At 38.5% G+C, this 22175-nt stretch overlaps 1 protein-coding gene across 1 annotated transcript in view; it reads left to right on the forward strand.

Moving 5' to 3' along the window:
* MAP9 (microtubule associated protein 9) overlaps positions 1-22175 on the forward strand; it is a 48518-nt gene that overhangs the window by 21440 nt on the left and 4903 nt on the right. Inside the window, exons 8-12 of the mRNA XM_068990207.1 lie at positions 510-678; positions 1646-1735; positions 5743-5904; positions 6020-6165; positions 6340-6472. Coding sequence (XP_068846308.1) covers positions 510-678; positions 1646-1735; positions 5743-5904; positions 6020-6165; positions 6340-6472 — 700 coding nt within the window. The remainder of the gene's footprint in view (positions 1-509; positions 679-1645; positions 1736-5742; positions 5905-6019; positions 6166-6339; positions 6473-22175) is intronic.

Raw genomic sequence — 22175 nt, forward strand, 5'->3', positions numbered from 1 at the left:
AAAAAATCTGCCTGCCAATGCAGGAGAAGGGGGTTGTTCCCTGGAGAAGGAAATGGCAACCGCTCCAGTATTCTTGCCTGGGAAATCCCATGAACAGAGAAGCCTGGCAGGCCACAGTCCATGGGGTTGCAGAGTTGAACGTGACTTAGCGACTAAATAACAGTGCAGCAGCAGCAATGTAGCAAAATAATACAAGAAACTATTAAAACCTACTTATTGATATTGTTTTTTTCCCATGTAACTTGAATCCATGTTTTTTAAAAGTGTTTTAATCATAAATAACCTAAAAAGAAAAATTACTTTGAAGCTATATGTAAATTAAAGTAATAAAATTTAAATTATATTGAAGGGGTCTTTGTGTACTAATAAAATACCTCATCATTTTCAAAGTAATTATAATTTATTAAAATATAATGTAGTTTTTAGATAAGTAGTTTCAAAATCTAATGAATCTTTCTTCTACCATTGTAATTGTAATAGTTTCTCTTGATTCATTTGGATCTTTTCAGATTAATGACCTCTGAGTTCTTAAAGAAGCCTAGTTCTCTAAGGAGGATTCCATCGACAGCTCCAGCTTCTCACTATTTAGGGACTTTGAGAGTCTTGGACCAAAAGCCCTCACAGAAACAGAACACAGAACCTGACAGAGCAGATAATCTAAGGGCAACTGTTTATCAGGTAAAAAGGAAAATTTTTTTTAAATTAGAGTTAATCACATAAGATTTTTTTATCAGGGAGTAAAATGAACCTGTCAGAAATGATGATTTATTAACTCATTTCCTTTATAATACCTGAGCAATCCAAATCTCCTCCCAAGTTTGCTTTGTGTGTGTTAATCATTCAGTTGTGTTCAACTATTTGTGACCCCCATGAACTATAGCCCGCCAAGCTTCTCTGTCCATGAAATTCTCCAGGCAAGAATACTAGGGTGAGTTGCCATTCCCTTCTCCAGGGGATCTTCCCAACCCAGGAATTGAACCTAGATCTCCCTTACTGCAGGCAGATTCTTTACCAGCCACCAGGGCTACTTTAAACTTTGCTGAACTGATCATAATTGTAAAGAAAGAGAATTTGCCATAGGAATTGATAAAAATATAACAAAAGCAAAATATAGTTATGGTATATCTATGTTTTTATACTTTTTCAACTTAAAGTTTCTATTGTTATGAACAAAAGTGTTTTAATATTTTTTTCTTTCCTGAGACTTTTTGTATTTGAGTTAAACTTACCTAGAAAAAAGCTGTTCTAATTTTTCAAAGTTCCAAACAGATGTTTTTTTTGGTCTTATTTTATATAAAATACAAATAGAAAATGTATTTTAATATGTATTTTTAATGCATAGAAATATGAAAATAGAATATTGTCTCTGTGAATTTCAGAGAAAATGTTAATATATTCAGTCATCATAGTCAGTCTTTGAAATCTGTTCCCAGGACTGAGAAAGATAACATAGATATGATTTTCTTAATTCTTGCTCATTGTTATATATTAGAATATTATCAGAAAAAGAGGAATGATATTAGCACATATAAAGTTTGTAAGGTTTATGTTTTTTTTTAAGTTTTAATTATATATTTCAGAAATAAGAATTCTAATTCATTTGTAAAACTTTGCATAACATATAGACTTTTTCTTCTTCTCACAGGAGTGGTTAGAAAAGAAAAATATTTATTTACATGAAATGCACAGAATTAAAAGAATTGAAAGTGAAAACTTAAGGATTCAAAATGAACAGGTATTCTGAAATATAGAAATGAAAAATATTCTGGATTTTTAAGTGAGTAAAATAGTCTCAAATGCTTAATATTTTTAAATCACCTGTTTTTTAAATGGTGAAATAAATTGTATATAAAAGAAATGTTTTCTGATTTTATTTCTCTAGTCCTTTATACATTTTTAGTTGATATAACTGGTTTACATGAAAACATAGATACACAACTTTTCTTATATGTCTGCAATAATTTTGGCACTATTGATTATGAATATTTTTTTCTTGTGACCGTGTACCTATTTCATTCTTATAAATTGCCTTCAGTATTACAACTTAGCCAAGAATATAAAGGGTCTTCAGACATTAACCTTCAGTTGTCCTCTTTTCTTGATTCATGGACCTAACATTCCAGGTTCCTATGTAATATTACTCTTTACAGCATCGGATCTTGCTTCTATCACCAGTCACATCCACAACTGGGTATTGTTTTGGCTTTGGCTCCATCCCTTCATTCTTTCTGGAGTTATTTCTCCACTGATCTCCAGTAGCATATTGGGCACCTACCGACCTGGGGAGTTCCTCTTTCAGTATCCTATCATTTTGCCTTTACATACTGTTCATGGGGTTCTCAAGGCAAGAATAGTGAAGTGGTTTGCCATTCCCTTCTCCAGTGGACCACATTCTGTCAGATCTCTCCACCATGATCCACCCGTCTTGAGTGGCTCCACAAGGCATGGCTTTGTTTCATTGCGTTAGACAAGGCTGTGGTTCTAGTGTGATTAGATTGACTAGTTTTCTGTGATTATGGTCTCAGTGTGTCTGCCCTCTGATGCCTTCTCGCAACACCTACCATCTTGCTTGGGTTTCTCTTTACATTGGACGTGGGGTATCTCTTCACAGCTGCTCCAGCAAAGCGCAGCCGCTGCTCCTTACCTTGGTCGAGGGGTATCTCTTCACAGCCGCCCCTCCTGACCTTGAATATGGAGTAGCTCCTCTTGGCGCTCCTGTGCTTGCGCAGCCGCCACTCCTTGGACATGGGGTAGCTCCTCCCAGCCGCCGCCCCTGACCTCGGACTTGGGGTAGCTCCTCTTAGCAGATGCTGCACCATCACAGCCTGGCACTGTCAGCCACCACCCCGACATTGAGCAAGGGGTAGCTCCTCTCGGCCATGTTTCTGCACGGTCTGTCGTAGCCAGCATGCTTCTGCCATGGGTTCGTCACAGCCAAAGTGCTGAACATTTCATGCAAAGATGGGCTCGATAAAGGGCAGAAATGGTATGGACCTAACAGAAGCAGGAGATATTAAGAAGAGGTGTCAAGAAGACACAGAAGAACTGTACCAAAAAGATCTTCACGACCCAGATAATCACAATGGTGTGATCACTCACCCAGAGCCAGACATCCTGGAACATGAAGTCAAGTGGGCCTTAGAAAACATCACTATGAACAAAGCTAGTGGAAAGTGATGGAATTCCAGTTGAGCTATTTCAAATCCTGGAAGATGATGCTGTGAAAGTGCTGCACTCAATATGCCAGCAAATTTGGAAAACTCAGCAGTGGCCACAGGACTGGAAAAGGTCCATTTTCATTCCAGTCCCAAACAAAGGCAATGCCAAAGAATGCTCAAACTACCACACAATTGTACTCATCTCACAGGCTGGTAAAGTAATGCTCAAAATTTTCCAAGCCAGGCTTCAGCAATACATGAACTGTGAACTTCCGGATGTTCAAGCTGGTGTTAGAAAAGGCAGAGGAACCAGAGATCAAATTGCCAGCATCCGCTGGATCATGGAAAAAGCAAGAGACTTCCAGAAAAACATCTATTTCTGCTTTATTGACTATGCCAAAGCCTTTGACTATGTAGATCACAATAAACTGTAGCAAATTCTGAAAGAGATGGGAATACCAGACCACCTGACCTGCTTCTTGAGAAACCTATATGCATGTCAGGAAGCAACAGTTAGAACTGGACATGGAACAACAGACTGGTTCCAAATAGGAAAAGGACAATGTCAAGGCTGTATATTGTCACCCTGCTTATTTAACTTATATGCAGAGTACATCATGAGAAACGCTGGGCTGGGAGAAACACAAGCTGGAATCAAGATTGCCAGGAGAAAGATCAATAACCTCAGATATGCAGATGATACCACCCTTATGGCAGAAAGTGAAGAGGAACTAAAAAGCCTCTTGATGAAAGTGAAAGAGGAGAGTGAAAAAGTTGGCTTAAAGCTCAACATTCAGAAAATGAAGATCATGGCATCTGGTCCCATCACTTCATGGGCAATAGATGGTGAAACAGTGGAAACAGTCAGACTTTATTTTTTTGGCTCCAAAATCACTGCAGATAGTGATTGCAGCCATGAAATTAAAAGACGCTTGCTCCTTGGAAGGAAAGTTATGACCAACCTAGATAGCATATTGAAAAGCAGAGACATTACTTTGCCAACAATTGTCCGTCTAGTCAAGGCTATGGTTTTTCCAGTGGTCATGTATGGATGTGAGAGTAGGACTATAAAGAAAGCTGAGTGTTGAAGAATTGATGCTTTTGAACTGTGGTGTTGGAGAAGACTCTTGAGAGTCCCTTGGACTGCAAAGGATCCAACCAGTCCATCCTAAAGGAGATCAGTCCTGGGTGTTCATTGGAAGGAATGATGCTGAAGCTGAAACTCCAATACTTTGGCCACCTCATGCGAAGAGTTGACTCATTGGAAAAGACCCTGATGCTGGGAGGGATTGGGGGCAGGAGGAGAAGGGGACGACAGAGGATGAGATGGCTGGATGGCATCACCGACTTGATGGACATGAGTTTGAGTGAACTCCGGGAGTTGTTGATGGATTCAACAACTGCTGCGATTCATGGGGTGTCAAAGAGTCGGACATGACTGAGCAACGGAACTGAACTGAACTGTCCTCTTTTCTATCTTGGATTTTTTTGTCTATAAGACCAACCTCTACCTGAGTGATTGCCCCCGTCCTTCCCATTGAATGGAGCTGGGCTCTCATTTCAATCTCACTTGTACTTCACTTTCTGCCTCTAACTCCTGCCCCATAGCCTACAACATGCTCATTTGTTTCTCATCTACTAAAGTAAAACCACTGAAAAAATAAAAAACAGAATGAAACCCTTCATTGTGTTTTTTAATACTACCATGAATAGAAATAATGCTGAGTGGAGCAGCCCTGCAGGTGGGGTGCTTGGACTCTGGGCCATGTTTGAGCTTGATCTGCCATAGTCAGTGCCAGACACCTCATTTGGTCTTCACAGCTCAGTGAGGGTGGCCATACTTCTCCTTCTAAATTATGTTATCTCTGTAATAAGAGTTTATAGCATTTAATCCTAAGGAATATTATAAGGCAAACAGAATATTATGGGATTAGACTGAAGTAAGTAAAGTAATAACATTTTCCAGTCTGGCCCATGTTTTCAACATTTGGGACATGTTTATGCAGTAAGAATTGTATGCTCTGATGTCAGTCAAAACTCAGGGTTAAAACAAAGACCTGTGGCTTACTGTGCGACTTGCCCAATTTATCTTACTTTGACTGTAATTTTAAACTGAAATAAGGTAATTGGTACTGCAGAGTGCTCATAATGAAATATTGCATTAAAAGAAAAATATCAGGGAAATTACAGGGCAGAGAGGTAATTAAAAAATTTTTTTAATTATTAATTTTACCCTGATATTTTTCTTTTAATGCAATATTTCATTATGAGCACTTTACAGCACCAATTAACCAATTTCCGTTTACTCTGAAAACATTTGTTCAGTACACTTCCTAAAAATGGTTCCTTCCCATGCATGGTAGTACATCAATATCTGAGAAGTGCTTAGAAAAGGATATTTTAAAATATAGTGAATAATTCAGATAACATTTTTATAAGTTAATTTTTCTAAATCATTTAAGATAGATTGCCTTGAAACCTAACTTGATGAACATTAAGGAAAAGACACATACTTATATGTATATCTATATCTATCTATATTTGTAATATTCATACACATATGACTATTATTTTTCCAAAATAGAAGAGAGCTGCTAAGAGAGAAGAAGCCTTAGCATCATTTGAGGCCTGGAAAGCCATGAAAGAAAAGGAAGCAAAGAAGATAGCTGCAAAAAAAAGGCTTGAGGAAAAAAACAAAAAGAAAACTGAAGAAGAAAATGCTATGAGAAAAGGAGAAGCATTGCAAGTATGCAATAGCTTTAATATCTTTCTTAATTTTAAATATTTGAAAATTAGTGATTATCTGTACTTTATTTTATTATATTCACATTCAATAAGAAGGTAATTCTTAAATTCTTCAGGCTTTTGAAAACTGGAAAGCAAAAAAGATGGAATACCTTAAGGAGAAAAATAAAAAAGAGAAAGAATGTGAAAGAGCAAAGAAACAGAAAGAGGAGGAAACTGTTGCTGAGAAAAGAAAAGATAACTTAACTGCTGTTGAAAAATGGTAATCTAAAATAGCAAGTGTTTTGATAGATCTGAAATTAGTAACACTTTAGGTTTTTCTAAAATTCATTTACTTGAATGTTATTAATGTACTCAATCTTACTGCAGACACATTAGGGAATCTTTATTATATATTCTCCTTTAACTTGCCAATCTTTTATACTACCCTACATAGGAATGAAAAAAAGGAAGTTTTTTTCAAGGAAAAGGAAAAAGTAAAAATACATGAGAAAAGAAAAGAAGAACTGAAAAGAGCTGAGAAAAAAGAAAAAGATAAACAAGCTCTCGAGGAATATGAAAAATGGCTGGTAGGTGTTCTTTGTTAATGCAGTTGTGTATCTTAAATGTACTTTTTGTGGCTTTTCTGTCCCTAATTCCGGTTCTGTTTGTCTCATGCCTACTGACTCTTTCTGCCTGGAAGTTGCCATGTTGAATTCATCCTCTCCTTCTACATATATCATAATTTCTTCCATCTACTCATTTATATTAATGATTGTGTGTGTGCTCAGTGATGTCTGACTCTTTGTGACTCAGTGGACTGTAGCCCACCAGGCTCTTCTGTCCATGGGGTTTTCCAGGCAAGCATCCTGGAGTGGGTTGCCATTCCCTTCTGCATGGGATCTTTCTGGCCCAGGGATAAAACCCTCGTCTCCCACATCACAAGCAGATTACCGTCTGAGCCATCTGGGAATCATTAATGATTCTACTGTTCCTTAAACCACTCAGGCTTAAAACTTTAGTGATAATATTGTTGCCCATTTATCCTTTGCCATAATTCTCATATCTAAAATCATAAAAAGCTGACAAGTGTATTACTGAAGATATACCAGGTTAGTTTATGTAGAACTTGGTCCAAACACACAGTAAAATAGTATTTAATGAGAAAGTTATTTCATTTTTTATTTCCTTTTGATCTTCCTGATGACCTCAAGGAGACGGTCTTACTTAAGTGGTTTTTTAATGAAAGAAAGCAAGTGTGAAGATTGGGAGAAATGATAATAAATGACTTCATTTTTTGTTTGTTTCTTTTAATATTCTTATGTTTATACTTGCTTTTCATTGAGGCAAGCAAAATATCATTTTCTATCTTAAAGCATCAATATAAATATGTATTTTATTAATTGATTTTTGAATAAGTAAATACATTTCAGATGAATAAGTATTTTGTATGCTAAGTTGCTTTTGGCATGTCTGACTCTTTGCAACCCCATCATCTGTAACCTACCAGGCTCCTCTGTCCGTGGGATTCTCCAGGCAAGGTCAGGCAGGTTCTTTACCACTAGTGCCACCCTGGGAAGCCTGATTGAATACTTCATATTAGTCAAAAAGTGCAAAATTTCTCCACAGGGATTAGGGCCCAATAGGGTTTCTGATTAAAAAATTCATGTATTTTGATATGAATTTTTGAATTCATTTCTATCAGCAAGTTAAAAGTATGTCATTCAGACTTTTTTTTTGCATATTTTTGAATCTTTTGCATTTTTGTATTCTCTGGTTAGGATTGAGCTTGAGCATTTTTCATTTGTATAAAGATTAATTGTATTTATTTTTTCTGTAAAGAGTCCATTTTACATGAACATAAACTAAACATTTTTTCATTGGTCTTTCTCTTATTGATTTCTAGAAGCTTTTATATGTACTAGGGAAATTAGGCTATCATTTCTGATATGAGTTACAGAATTTTTTTCCCCATTGTATTGTATTGTCAACTTTGCTCATATTATTTAATGAAGAATTTAATTTTATTTTCAGGTGTCAAATCTATTAGTCTTTTATATGGCTTCTCAATTTTAGGAATAGTTGAAAGGACCTTCTCCAAAATCTGAAGTCAAAGCTCCCATTTTTCTTCTAATAAGATTATGATTTTAATATCTTAACATTTTAACATTTGCTCTACTTAGAACTTGTCCTGGTGTATGATGGAAAATATGATTCCATCTTTATTTTTCCCAAATGCATCCTTCATGAAACAACACATCTTTTACCCACTGATTTGAGATACATTAGATCATTCTGATATTTTTGGGTCTGTTTCTTGACTTTCTGTTTTATTCGTCAGTCTCACTAGAAATATTCCAGTGCTATGCTCTTCCCCTTATCAGGACTTTATATATTTTCATATGTTTGTGTTAATCTCCCTTTATAACTTCATTCAAAGTATTTCTGAATATTCTAGGTTTCTTCACATAAAGTTTAGAATCAGTAACTAGAGAAGCACACAGGACCCAAAGCAGGCTATTTAAAGGTAGGATAAAAGATGAAATACCTAGGAATAAACTTAGGAAATGCACAAGACCAGTATGAAGAAAACTTTAGAATACTCCAGAAGTACACAAATGAATATTTGAGAAATTAGAACAAAACTACCCTCGGATAGAAATGATATTATAATGATATTATAAAGATGTCAGTTTTTCCCTGAAGTAATTTGCAAATTTAGTAATCCTAATAAAAATAGCAACAGAATTTATTCTCGTGTATGTGTTGACTAGTACTACTATAATGCTAAATCTATTCAGAGAAATAGTGATAAAATAAGGCAATCAAAATTGCTTCAGTGGTTTGAATGAGAATAGTAATGTTCTATGATGACTTTCTTAGACTGAACTTTTAACGCTTTATTATTTAAGCTTTGTTCTAAGAAAAATTAAAAATGTTCTTATATTAAGGAGATGCATGCTAATTCTACTAGTATCTCTTAGAGTAGTGCATATGTGCTCAATTTGTTCAGTCATGCTGGATTCTTTGGACTTGTAGCCTACCAGGCTCCTCTGTCCATGGGATTCTTCAATCAAGAACACTAGAGTGGGTTGCCATGTCCTCCTCCAGGGTATCTTCCCGACCCAGGGATCAAATTTGTGTCTCTTACTTCTACTTCATTATCAGGCTGGTTCTTTACCACTAGCACCACCTGGGAAGCCCTTTAGAGTACTGATTGAATATAAATGTCTCACTTTTCAGTTTTGTTTTCACATTGTCTCAAAAATTGGATAGAATTTGCCAAATGACTAAGTCATACATGACTAATGTGAAATACTAAGTTAGGTGCATTATGTTTTATTATAATGTTTAGTCACTTTCTCATTCTAATCAATCCTGTGGAGAACAAAAACTCATCAAAGACATAAGACAAAATAACTTGTTCTGATGTACAGTATATTCCTAAAATATAGTGCTACCTAAAAAAAAGTCCATGTACAACATGTTATAGATCTATTTCCCATCTTACCAATTTCTTATTGAAATTTGCTTGCAGAGAGAATGGGAAATTACTCCTATACAGAAGAGCTAATTAATTATTTTCATATAAAGTAACATATCACCAACCTAGATAGCATATGAAAAAGCAGAGACATTACGTTGCCAACAAAGATCCGTCTAGGCAAGGTTTTTCCATTGGTCATGTATGTATGTGAAAGTTGGACTGTGAAGAAAGCTGAGCACTGAAGAATTGATGCTTTTGAACTGTGGTGTTGGAGAAGACTCTTGAGGGTCCCTTGGACTGCAAGGAGATCCAACCAGTCCATTCTAAAAGAGATCAGTCCTGGGTGTTCATTGGAAGGAATGATGCTGAAGCTGAAACTCCAGTACTTTGGCCACCTCATGTGAAGAGTTGACTCATTGGAAAAGACTCTGATGCTGGGAGGGATTGGGTGCAGGAGAAGGGGACGACAGAGGATGAGATGGCTGGATGGCATCACCAACTTGATGGACATGAATTTGGGTAAACTCAAGGAGTTGGTGATGGACAAGGAGGCCTGGTGTGCTGCAATTCATGGAGTCGCAAAGAGTCAGACACGACTGAGCAATTGGATGGAACAGAACATATCAAAATTTTGATGACAACCTAACTTGGGGAGTGAACATTTGATGGGTCACTGTTTTAGGTGAAAATTGTAGTCAAAGATCAATTAAGATGCTTCATGCTGGTTCCCATATTAATTCATGTGCTTAGTGTGTCCTTAGTTGCTCAGAGTCATGTCCCACTCTTTGTGACCCCATGGACTGCAGCCAACCGGGCTCTGTTCATGGAGATTCTCCTGGCAAGAATACTGAAATAGGTTGCCATTCCCTCCTGCAGGGGATCTTCCCAACCCAGGGATCAAACCCAGTTCTCCCACATTGCGGATTCTTTACCAGCTGAGCAACCAGGGTATTACATATTAATGCATCAGTTCAGTTCAGGTCAGTCGCTCAGTCATGTCCAACTCTTTGCGACCCAATGAACTACAGCACACCAGGCCTCCCTGTCCATCACCAACTCCTGGAGTTCACTCAAACTCACTTCCATTGAGTCGGTGATACCATCCAGCCATCTCATCCTCTGTCATCCCCTTTTCCTCCTGCCCCAATCCCTCCCAGCATCAGAGTCTTTTCCCATGAGTCAACTCTTCGCATGAGATGGCCAAAGTATTGGAGTTCATTACCTTTTAAAAAAATAAAGCAAAAGATTCATACTCCAACAAACAATGACAGAAGAACTTTAACAAGCCTCTTTTAATTATTACCCAAGATAACATCAGTTTATCTTAATTGATATTAAGGTTGATACTTAATTGCCCTTTTCTTGCCCTGACTTTTTAGCATCTGCTGGTAAAGATGCTTGAAGTTCCTCTTTCTCTCCATGTTAAATGGAATGGATAAAGAGGTTGGTTTAGTCAGTTTCTAAGAGCACAGCATGGTCACTGCTTTTCCCCCACCTAGCTAAGTGGGCCTCCCATTCTCTAAAGTATTAAGATGATTGACAGTGGTCCAATTACAGCTTTTATTTTCTCAATTAGTGTTCTGAACGGAGATTCTTTACTAGGAGTAACAAGGATACAAACCTCATGAGGAAGAGCAAAATGTTAAGACAAAAATAAGTCTCACTTTTCTTCACTTCTTTTATTGTATGCATGCTAATGGACCCTTGTATTAATATATTCTTCTTGTGACATTTTCAATTCCTTTTATGCACTGATAAAAGAAGCATCAGTTCAGTTCAGTTCAGTCACTCAGTCATGTCCGACTCTTTGTGACCCCATGAATCGCAGCATGCCAGGCCTCCCTGTCCATCACCAACTCCCAGAATTCACCCAAACTCATGTCCATCGAGTCGTTGATGCCATCCAGCCATCTCATCCTCTGTCGTCCCCTTCTCCTCCTGCCCCCAATCCCTCCCAGCATCAGAGTCTTTTCCAATGAGTCAACTCTTCACATGAGGTGGCCAAAGTACTGGAGTTTCAGCTTCAGCATCAGTCCTTCCAGTGAACATCCAGGACTGATCTCCTTTAGGATGGACTGGTTGGATCTCCTTGCAGTCCAAGGGACCCTCAAGAGTCTTCTCCAACACCACAGTTCAAAAGCATTAATTCTTCACCACTCAGCTTTCTTCACAGTCCAACTCTCACATCCACATACATGACTACTGGAAAAACCATAGCCTTGACTAGACGGACCTTTGTTGGTAAAGTAATGTCTCTGCACACCAGGCCTCCCTGTCCATCACCATCTCCCGGAGTTTACTCAGACTCACGTCCATCTGAATGCAGAGTTCCAAAGAATAGCAAGAAGAGATAAGAAAGCCTTCTTCAGCGATCAATGCAGAAAAATAGAGGAAAACAACAGAATGGGAAAGACTAAAGATCTCCTCAAGAAAATTAGAGATACCAAGGGAACATTTCATGCAAGATGGGCTCCATAAAGGACAGAAATGGTCTGGACCTAACAGAAGCAGAAGATATTAAGACGAGGTGGCAAGAATACATGGAAAAACTATACAAAAAAGATCTTCACGACCCAGATAATCATGATGATGTGATCACTCATCTAGAGCCAGACATCCTGGAATGTGAAGTCAAGTGGGCCTTAGAAAGCATCACTACAAACAAAGCTAGTGGAGGTGATGGAATTCCAGTTGAGCTGTTTCAAATCCTGAAAGATGATGCTGGGAAAGTGCTGCACTCAATATGCCAGCAAGTTTGGAAAACTCGGCAGTGGCCACAGGAGTGGAAAAGGTCAGTTTTCATTTCAGTTCCAAAGAAAGGCAATGCCAAAGAATGCTCAAACTACCACACAGTTGCACTCATCTCACATGCTAGTAAAGTAATGCTCAAAATTCTCCAAGCCAGACTTCAGCAATACGTGAACCGTGAATCAAGCAGAGGAACCAGAGATCAAATTGCCAACATTCTCTGGATCATGGAAAAAGCAAGAGAGTTCCAGAAAAACATATATTTCTGCTTTCTTGACTATGCCAAAGCCTTTGACTGTGTGGATCACAATAAACTGTGGAAAATTCTGAAAGAGATAGGAATACCAGACCACCTGACCTCTTGAGAAATCTGTATGCAGGTCAGGAAGCAACAGTTAGAACTGGACATGGAACAACAGACTGGTTCCAAATAGGAAAAGGAGTATGTCAAGGCTGTATATTGTCACCCTGCTTATTTAACTTAAATGCAGAGTACATCATGAGAAATGCTGGACTGGAAGAAACACAAGCTGGAATCAAGATTGCCGGGAGAAATATAAATCACGTCAGATATGCAGATGACACCACCCTTATGGCAGAAAGTGAAGAGGAGCTAAAAAGCCTCTTGATGAAAGTGAAAGAGGAGAGTGAAAAAGTTGGCTTAAAGCTCAACATTCAGAAAACGAAGATCACATAGACAACTAATAATTTACCAAACTGCCACTCCTCCCAAGCCATTCAGCAGAGATTTTCAAAGGGTTCCCTGATACCATTGCTCTTTGGAATGCAAAGAAACCGCTTTTTAGTTTTAGCATAGACTTAAAGAAACAGACAGTCAAGGCTGCAGGATGAAAATACCAAATGCTATTAACATTTCAGCTATTCCTATATCACTGTTTGGATTTTATATTAATTCTCAGATATGCAGTCATTTCTTTGAAGAGAGTATAGCAGGGAAACTAAATGGTTCTAAAATTCACCTGATATAATAAAAATGTGAGGCTATGGAAGATAAATTTTCAGAATAATGTGAAACAGGATTATACCTATCACACAATGAAATATGAACTTACCATTTCACTCACCTATGAATCCACATTCTTCTACCTTCCTGGATTATTCCCATCAAGTCTCAGTATATATAATCTTAAATAAAAATAAACTTTTTTTAATTCTTCATTTCTCTCCAGCTACAATTCCATATTTCACTACTCTTTTTTTTATAGCTAAACTTCTGGAAAGTTTGTTTATACTTCCTTAGTTCTTCATATTCTCTCCATCCTTAATAAACTCCAATCTTAACCCTTTCCTAGAACTCCATTTTGAGAGTTATGATTTAGCCAGACCACTTAACCTATAAGATGTATTCTTTTCTGCCCCATATCCTAGACCTCTGGGCATTCTGCATACTTGATTTCTCCTTCCACTTATAGCTGTCTCCTCTGTTGCCCTGGTCCCCTGTTTACCTCTGAACTCTCTGTCTTCCTTCTCCAAATCACCTGTTGACAGCTGTTTCTTTTTTTTTTTTTTTTTTAACTTGTGTTCTAAATATTACAATGACCTGCCACAGTAGATAGAACATCTTACACATTCACCATGTCATTCTCATTGGGGACCCTCTCCCACCCCTGCCAAGCTGTGTTCACACTGGCACTCTATTCACCCAGAGTCTCACTCAGACGCCTCTCCTCAGTGCATGTCACCAGTGTTTCCTCTTACCCATCACATCTCACTGAAACTGAATGCCTGAATCCACTTTTCTTTGAAAGTAAGAACTTCCTTTTATTTTTTTATCAATCACAACAGCTTACTTATATGTTTCATAAAATTTCACACAATTTGGAATTATCTGTTGTTTACATACTTGTTTATTAACCATCTATTTTGAAAGTTCCCTAAGGGACAGGGACAGTAATTTATGGGTTTCGATTTTATAATCACTTCATGCATGGCTTCTTGTATACTACTTGACCATGGTAAAGTCTTGGTGCTTAACAGAATGAAAGAGCATACTGTAGCCAAGAAATTAAAAGATGGTTTCTCCTTGAAAGAAAAGCTATGACAAACCTAGAGAGCATATTAAAAAGGAGAAACACCATTTTTCCAACAAAGATCCATATAGTCAAAGGTATGTTTTTTTCCAAATGTACATGTACAAATGTGAGAGTTGGACAACAAAGAAGACTGAGTGGTGAAGAATTGATGCTTTTGAACTGTGGTTTTCGTGGAGGCTCTAGAGAGTCCCTTAGTCTGTCAGGAGATGCAACCAGTCAATCTTAAAGGAAATCAATCCTGAAATTTCTTTAGAAGGACTGATGCTGAAGCTGAAGCTCCAATACTTTGGCCACCTGATGCAAAGAGCTGACTCATTGGAAAAGACCCTGATGCTGGAAAATTGAAGGCAGGAGGAGAAGGGGATGACAGAGGATGAAATGGTTGGATGGCATCACCAACTCAATGGACATGAGGTTGAGCAAATTCTAGGAGATGGTGAAGGACAGGGAAGCCTGGCGTGCTGCAGTCCATGGGGTCGCAAAGAGTCAGAAATGACTGAGCAACTGAACAACAGCAGCAACAGAAGAATAATAGACCATGGACTCCTCAGAACCTGTTACCTGTAAGGATGTACTATATAATAAAGTAACATAAATTAATGGATGTGAGGCAGTAACAGTTGGGATTATTCATGATATTTGGACATAAAGTCACTTCAAACAATTCTTTATTGTAATATGTACTTCAAAAGACTTAAGCATTAAACTGGCTTCCTCAGTGGCTCAGCGGTAAAGAATCTGCCAACAATTCAGAGAATGCAGGTTCAATCTCTGGGTCGAGAAGATCCCCTGGAGAAGGAAATAGCAAAACACTCCTTTATTCTTGCCTGAGAAATCAAGCATGGCAGGCTACAGTCCATGAGGTTTGCAAGAGTTGGACACGACTTACTGACTAAACAACAACAGTAAAATTCCAAACAATAGAATACATAATAATACAAAATAAAAAGTAAGTATAGGTCAGGGGCAGCGGCTGTGCTTTGCAGGAGCAGCCACGAAGAGATACCCCATGTCCAACGTAAGAGAAACCCAAGTAAGATGGTAGGTGCTGAGAGAGGGCATCAGAGGGCGGACAGACTGAAACCACAATCACAGACAACTAGCCAGTCTGATCACACCAACCACAACTTGTCTAACTCAGTGAAACTAAGCCATGCCGTATGGGGCCACCCAAGATGGATGGGTCATGGTGGAGAGGTCTGACAGAATGTGGTCCACTGGAGAAGGGAATGGCAAGCCACTTCACTACTCTTGCCTTGAGAACCCTATGAACAGTATGAAAAGGCAAAAGGAAAGGACACTGAAAGATGAATTCCCCATGTCAGTAGGTGCCCAATATGCTACTGGAGATCAGTGGAGAAATATCTCTCAGAAAGAATGAAGGGATGGAGCCAATGTAAAAACAACACCCAGTTGTGGGTGTGACTGGTGATAGAAGCAAGGTCCAATGCTGTAAAGAGCAATATTGCATAGGAAACTGGAATGTTAGGTCCATGATTCAAGGCAAATTCGAAGTGGTCAAACAGGAGATGGCAAGAGTGAATGTCAACATTCTGGGAATCAGCAAACTAAAATGGACTGGAATGGGTGAATTTAACTCAGATGACCATTATATCTACTACTGTGGGCAAGAATCCCTGAGAAAAAACGGAGTAGTCATCATAGTCAACAAAAGAGTCCGAAATGCAGTTCTTGGATGCAATCTCAAAAATGACAGAATGATCTCTGTTCATTTCCAAGTCAAACTGTTCAGTATCATGGTAATCCAAGTCTATGCCCCGACCAGTAACACTGAAGAAGCTGAAGTTGAATGGTTCTATGAAGACCTACAAGACCTTTTAGAACTAACACCCAAAAAAGATGTCCTTTTCACTATAAGGGGACTGGAATGCAAAAGTAGGAAGTCAAGAAACACCTGGAGTAACAGGCAAATTTGGCCTTGGATTACAGAATGCAACAGGGCAAAAGCTAATAGGGTTTGCCAAAAGAACACACTGGTCATAGCAAACACCCTCTTCCAATAACACAAGAGAAGCCTACACATGGAAATCACCAGATGATCAACACCAAAATCAGATTGATTATATTCTTTGCAGCCAAAGATGGAGAAGCTCTATACAGTCAGCAAAAAAAAAAGCTATGGTCGGGAGCTGACTATGGCTCAGATCATGAACTCCAAATTCAGACTTAAATTGAAGAAAGTGGGGAAAACCATTAGACCATTCAAATATAACCTAAATCAAATCCCTTATGATTATACAGTGGAAGTGAGAAATAGATTTAAGGGAATAGATCTTATAGAAACAGTGCCTGATGAACTATGGATGGAGGTTCTTGACACTGTACAGGAGACAGGGGTCAAGACTATCCCCAAGAAAAAGAAATGCAAAAAGCAAAATGGCTGTCTGAGGAGGCCTTACAAATAGCTGTGAAAAAAAGAGAAGCGAAAAGCAAAGGAGAAAAGGAAAGATAAGCATCTGAATGCAGAGTTCCAAAGTATAGCAAGGAGAGATAAGAAAGACTTCCTCAGCAATCAATGCAAAGAAATAGAGGAAAACAATAGAAAGGAAAGACTAGAGATCTCTTCAAGAAAATTAGAGATACCAAGGGAACATTTCGTGCAAAGATGGGCTCGATAAAGGACAGAAATGGTCTGGACCTAACAGAAGCAGAAGATATTAAGAAGAGGTGGCAAGAATACACAGAAGAACTGTACAAAAAAGATCTTCACAACCAGGATAATCACGATGACGTGATCACTCACCTAGAGCCAGACATCCTGGAATGTGAAGTCAAGTGGGCCTTTGGAAGCATCACTACGAACAATGCTATTGGAGGTGATGGAATTCCAGTTGAGCTATTACCGGGGACCAGCCCCAGTTGGATCCGGGGTATCTGAAGCGTGGACGGTGTTGGCAACTGAGATTTATTTATTTATTTAGAGATACAGAGAGAGATAAGGAAAGAATTTTGCAGTTAAGAAAATAGAGGAGAGAAAGAGGCTGATATTCCTTGGTTTACACAGAAAGCCAATAAAGTCCCAAGACAAGGGACTTACACAGTTCACGTAGGCCACAGGCGCCCTCTTGAATAGCGGAGGGTGCCCCACCTTGGGCTCCCTCTCACGTGGGTCTTAGAAGCCCAGGCGGAGAAGTGCACACAGTGAGCCCCTGTGCTCCAGGGGATCAGCCTGAAAAAGAGAGTAAGAGAGAGAGAAAGAAAGAATTGACACGGGGGAGCCAAGCAATGATGAGGCGAGGCCCAAAACTTCATTTTTCCAGGGAGCTGATATATCTTAAGCTCTACATAGAGAATAATGGAAAATACAAAGTCGTGCAGGGTCAGCAGCCCTGACCTTTATCGAGACCAGGCTTTCTCTCTGCATACCTATCTGTATACATAGGTCTTAGGTGATTTACATCATCTTCTGGTCAGGAGGCCTATTAGCATTTTATGACCCTTTTCTGATAAGGGTCCGTCAACCAGAAAACTTATTTGCCCTAAAAGTGTCGTTCTTTCCAAAGTCTGGTGCCACTCTTAGAAAGCACCAAATAAAGTTACATTCTTACATAGCAAGGATACAATGATTTATAACAAAGAAAGAAGAGTACAGTGATTTATAACAAAGAGAAAATTCATTAACTCAAAAATCTAGTATTGCTAATGTCAAAACTACTATATTCCTATTTCTGCATCCCGATTACATTGATTAATATCCTCCCAGGTGCCTAAAAGATAAAGGATCTGGAGGCCTGGCAGCAGTCATTAACTCAACAATGAAACCCTTCACCAATATAATTCTTAGCTCTTTAAAAGGCTCTATATCTTAAAGATGTTTTAAGCTTCTTGTGCCTCTCATGGTTGGGAGGCTGTAAATAATCATATGTGTAGTTGTAAAAGTCCGGGGAAACCTGTCAGGCAAGTTAGAGAGCCATCAGAGGGGTGTGAGCTGAGACACTCCTTTTATATGCAGGAGACTATTAACTGGAGCTCTAAGTTAACTTTTTCCAGAGAAAGGTGGTCAGGGATAGCCCCCTGCTAATGTCAGAAGAGTTGGTGAAAGTCATAAAATAGTAAGACAGACAGATTCTGGTTTTGGGGTAGATGCTCTAGAAGGTCCACGGGGGTCCATTGAGGCCTCATCTCGCCTTTGCCCATCAGGTCTCTTCCTCATGTCCTTTGCCATGGGTGGGATCTCCTGTGCTGGCTCCTGGCAAGCTATTTCAGATCTTAAAAGATGATGCTGTGAAAGTGGTGCACTCAATATGTCAGAAAGTTTGGAAAACTCAGCAGTGGCCACAAGACTGGAAAAAGATCAGTTTTCATTTCAATCCCAAAGAAAGGCAATGCCAAAGAATACTCAAACTACTGCACAATTGCACTCATCTCACAGACTAGTAAAATAATACTCAAAATTCTCCAAGGCAGACTTCAGCAATACGTGAATCATGAACTTCCAGATGTTCAAGCTGGTTTCAGAAAAGGCAGAAGAACCAGAAATCAAATTGCCAACATTTGCTGGATCATCAAAAAAACAAGAGAGTTCCAGAGAAACATCCATTTCTGCTTTATTGACTATGCCAAAGCCTTTGACTGTGGATCACAAGAAACTATGGAAAATTTTGAAAGAGATGGGAATACCAGACCACTTGAACTGCCTCTTGAGAAACCTGTATGCAGGTCAGGAAGCAACAGTTAGAACTGGACATGGAACAACAGACTGGTTCCAAATAGGAAAAGAATTACGTCAAGGCTGTATATTGTCACCCTGCTTATTTAACTTACATGCAGAGTACATCATGAGAAACCCTGGACTGGAAGAAGCACAAGCTGGAATCAAGACTGCCAGGAGAAATATCAATAACCTCAGATATGCAGGTGACACCACACTTATAGTAGAAAGTGAAGAGGAACTAAAAAGCCTCTTGATGAAAGTGAAAGAGGAGAGTGAAAAAGTTGGCTTTAAAGCTCAACATTCAGAAAACTAAGATCATGGCATCCAGTCCCATCATTTCATGGCATATAGATAGGGAAACAGTGGAAGCAATGTCTGACTTTATTTTGAGGGGCTCCAAAATCACTGCAGATGGTGATTGCAGCTATGAAATTAAAAGACACTTACTCCTTGGAAGGAAAGTTATGACCAACCCAAACAGCATATTAAAAAGTGGAGACATTACTTTGTCCACAAAGGTCCATCTAGTCAAGGCTATGGTTTTTCCAGTAGTCATGTATGGTTGTGAGAGTTGGACTATAAAGAAACCTGAACACTGAAAATTTGGTGCTTTTGAACTGTCGTGTTGGAGAAGACTCTTGCGAGTCCCTTGGACTGCAAGGAGATCCAACCAGTTCATCCTAAAAGAAATCAGTCCTGGGTGTTCATTGAAAGGACTGATGTTGAAGCTAAAACTCCACTGTTTTGGCCACCGGATGCACAGAGCTGACTCCTTTGAAAAGACCCTGATGTTGGGAAAGATTGAAGGCAGGAGGAGAAGGGGATGCCTGATGATGAGATGGTTAGACGGCATCACCAACTCAATGGACATCAGTTTGGGTGGGCTCCTGGTGTTGTTGATGGACAGAGAAGCCTGGCGTGCTGTGATTCATGGGGTTGCAAAGAGTTGGACACGAATGAGCAACTGAATTGACTGAACTGATTGATAGGTTGTTGGACGATAATTTACTACAACTTTGGAAAATAAATCATTGTCATCCAGCAAAGTCGTACATATTCATACCCTACAAACTGGCAGTTTCATTCCTAGGCATGTATATGGAGATTCTTGACTTATAAGCACAAGGAATCAGACATTTACAGCAGCATTGTCTTTGTGTGAGAAGAAAACATTAGAACATCATGTCTTCAAGACCAAAATAGGTGTGTTGTAAATTGTGATATGTTGATATACTAGGATTCTGTGCCTCAATGAATTAGAACTATGACTCTATATAGATGTATCTTAGAGATATAATGATAAAGAAGACAGTTGCCAGAGAATATATAGCATGGTGCCATTTAGCATTGATTTAAAATTAATGCTTTTAAATTGTGTTGCTGGAGAAGACTCTTGAGAGTCCAAAATAACACCTTTCTGCATAAATTTTAAAAATCTGCCAAAAACTTGTCATTTGGGATGAATGCATGCATGACAAAGGTATTAAGAGATGTGCTGCAACTATAAGCACGGCATTCAGAGTAATGGTTAGGTCTGGAGGGTAGAGAAAAAACAAGTGCAGTGAGAGAATGGATGCAAGGGCTGCACAAGTATTAATCGTGTTTTATTTCAAAAGGCAGCTAGTGAGTGTACAGGTTTTAACTATTATACTTTAAACAGTTTAGTTGTCTATGGTTGAAATATTTTTTTTTAATTAAGGACTAAAAATAATGTGGATAAAATGCTACAAGGATAATATGAATTACATGAAAATATGCAAATTGCTAAAAATTTTAAACACTGATACCCATGCAATTAGGTGAGCAAATAATTGCGCAAAAAAAATCACAAGAAGACTAAACAAATGAAAAGATGCTCAAGCTCAATAATAAGCAAAGAAATATGAGCCTCAATATTCAAATATCTATAAACACTGAAGTATCTTCTGCTGCCATCACATACTCAACCTTTGCATCTAGTAATTTATTTCTGAGACCCTGTTCTCTGAAAGTCATCACTAACTTCTGAGAATTATTCTCTTTGAATTATGGAATTACAGGTCTTTTTCTTCATATTTTACATAATTCTTTAAAAATATTATCACTTTTAATATTTTAAAAAATTAAGTGGTGTGCTAATGCCTGTTGTATACTTATAAGTATACTTATAAATCAGCAACATTCCCTGCCTGCTATTGCTTTCTAACCAATTAAGGGATTTCCAGAAATACATGATATGCAGATTATACCACCCTTATGGCAGAAAATGAAGAAAAAAGAGCATACTGATGAAAGTGAAAGAGGAGAGTGCAAAAGTTGGCTTAAAACTCAACATTCAAAAAATACAATGGCAAATGTATTTCATGGCAAATACATGAGGAAACAATGGAAACAGTGAGAAACTTTATTTTCTTGGTCTCCAAAATCACTGCAGATGGTGACTGCAGCCATGAAATTAAAAGATGCTTGTTCCTTGGAAGAAAAGCTATGACCAATATAGACAGCATATTTAAAAGCAGAGACATTATTTTGCTGATAAAGGTCTATCTCGTCAAAGCTATGGTTTTTCCAGTAGTCATTTATGGATGTGAGTTGGACTATAAAAAAGCCAAGAGCCAAAAAATTAATGCTTTTGAACTGTGTTGGAGAAAACTCTTGAGAGTCCCTTGGACTGCAAGGAAATCAAATCAGTCAGTCCTAAAGGAAATCAGTCCTGAATATTCATTGGAAAGACAGATGCTTAGGCTGAAGCTCCAGTACTTTGGCCACCTGATGTGAAGGACTGACTCATTGGAAACGACCTTCACTCTGAGAAAGATGGAAAGCAGGAGGAGAAGGGGATGACAGAGGATGAGATGGTTGGATGGTATCACTGACTGGATGGACATGAATTTGAGCAAGGTCCAGAAGTTGGTGATGGAGAGGGAAGCCTGGCATGGGGTTGCAAAAAGCCGGACATGAATGAGCAACTAAACTGAACTGAACTGAGAAAAACATCTACTTCTGTTTCATTGACTCTGCTAAATCCTTTGACTGTGTGGATCGCTACAAACTGTGGAAAATTCTTCAAGGGATGGGAATACCAGACCACCTTACCTGTCTCCTGAGAAATCTGTATGTAGATCAAGAAGCAACAGTTAGAACCAGACATGGAACAATGGACTCAAAATTGGGAATGGAGTACATCAAGGTTATATATTGTCACCCACTTACTGTATTTCTATGCAGAGGACATCATGTGAAATGCCAGGCTGGATAACTCACAAGCTGGAATCAAGATTACTGGGAGAAACATCAACAACCTTAGATATACAGATGATACCACTCTAATGGCAGAAAGCAAAGAGGAA

Source organism: Capricornis sumatraensis, chromosome 17 (assembly GCF_032405125.1).
Source record: "Capricornis sumatraensis isolate serow.1 chromosome 17, serow.2, whole genome shotgun sequence".
Classification (NCBI taxonomy): Eukaryota; Metazoa; Chordata; class Mammalia; order Artiodactyla; family Bovidae; genus Capricornis; species Capricornis sumatraensis.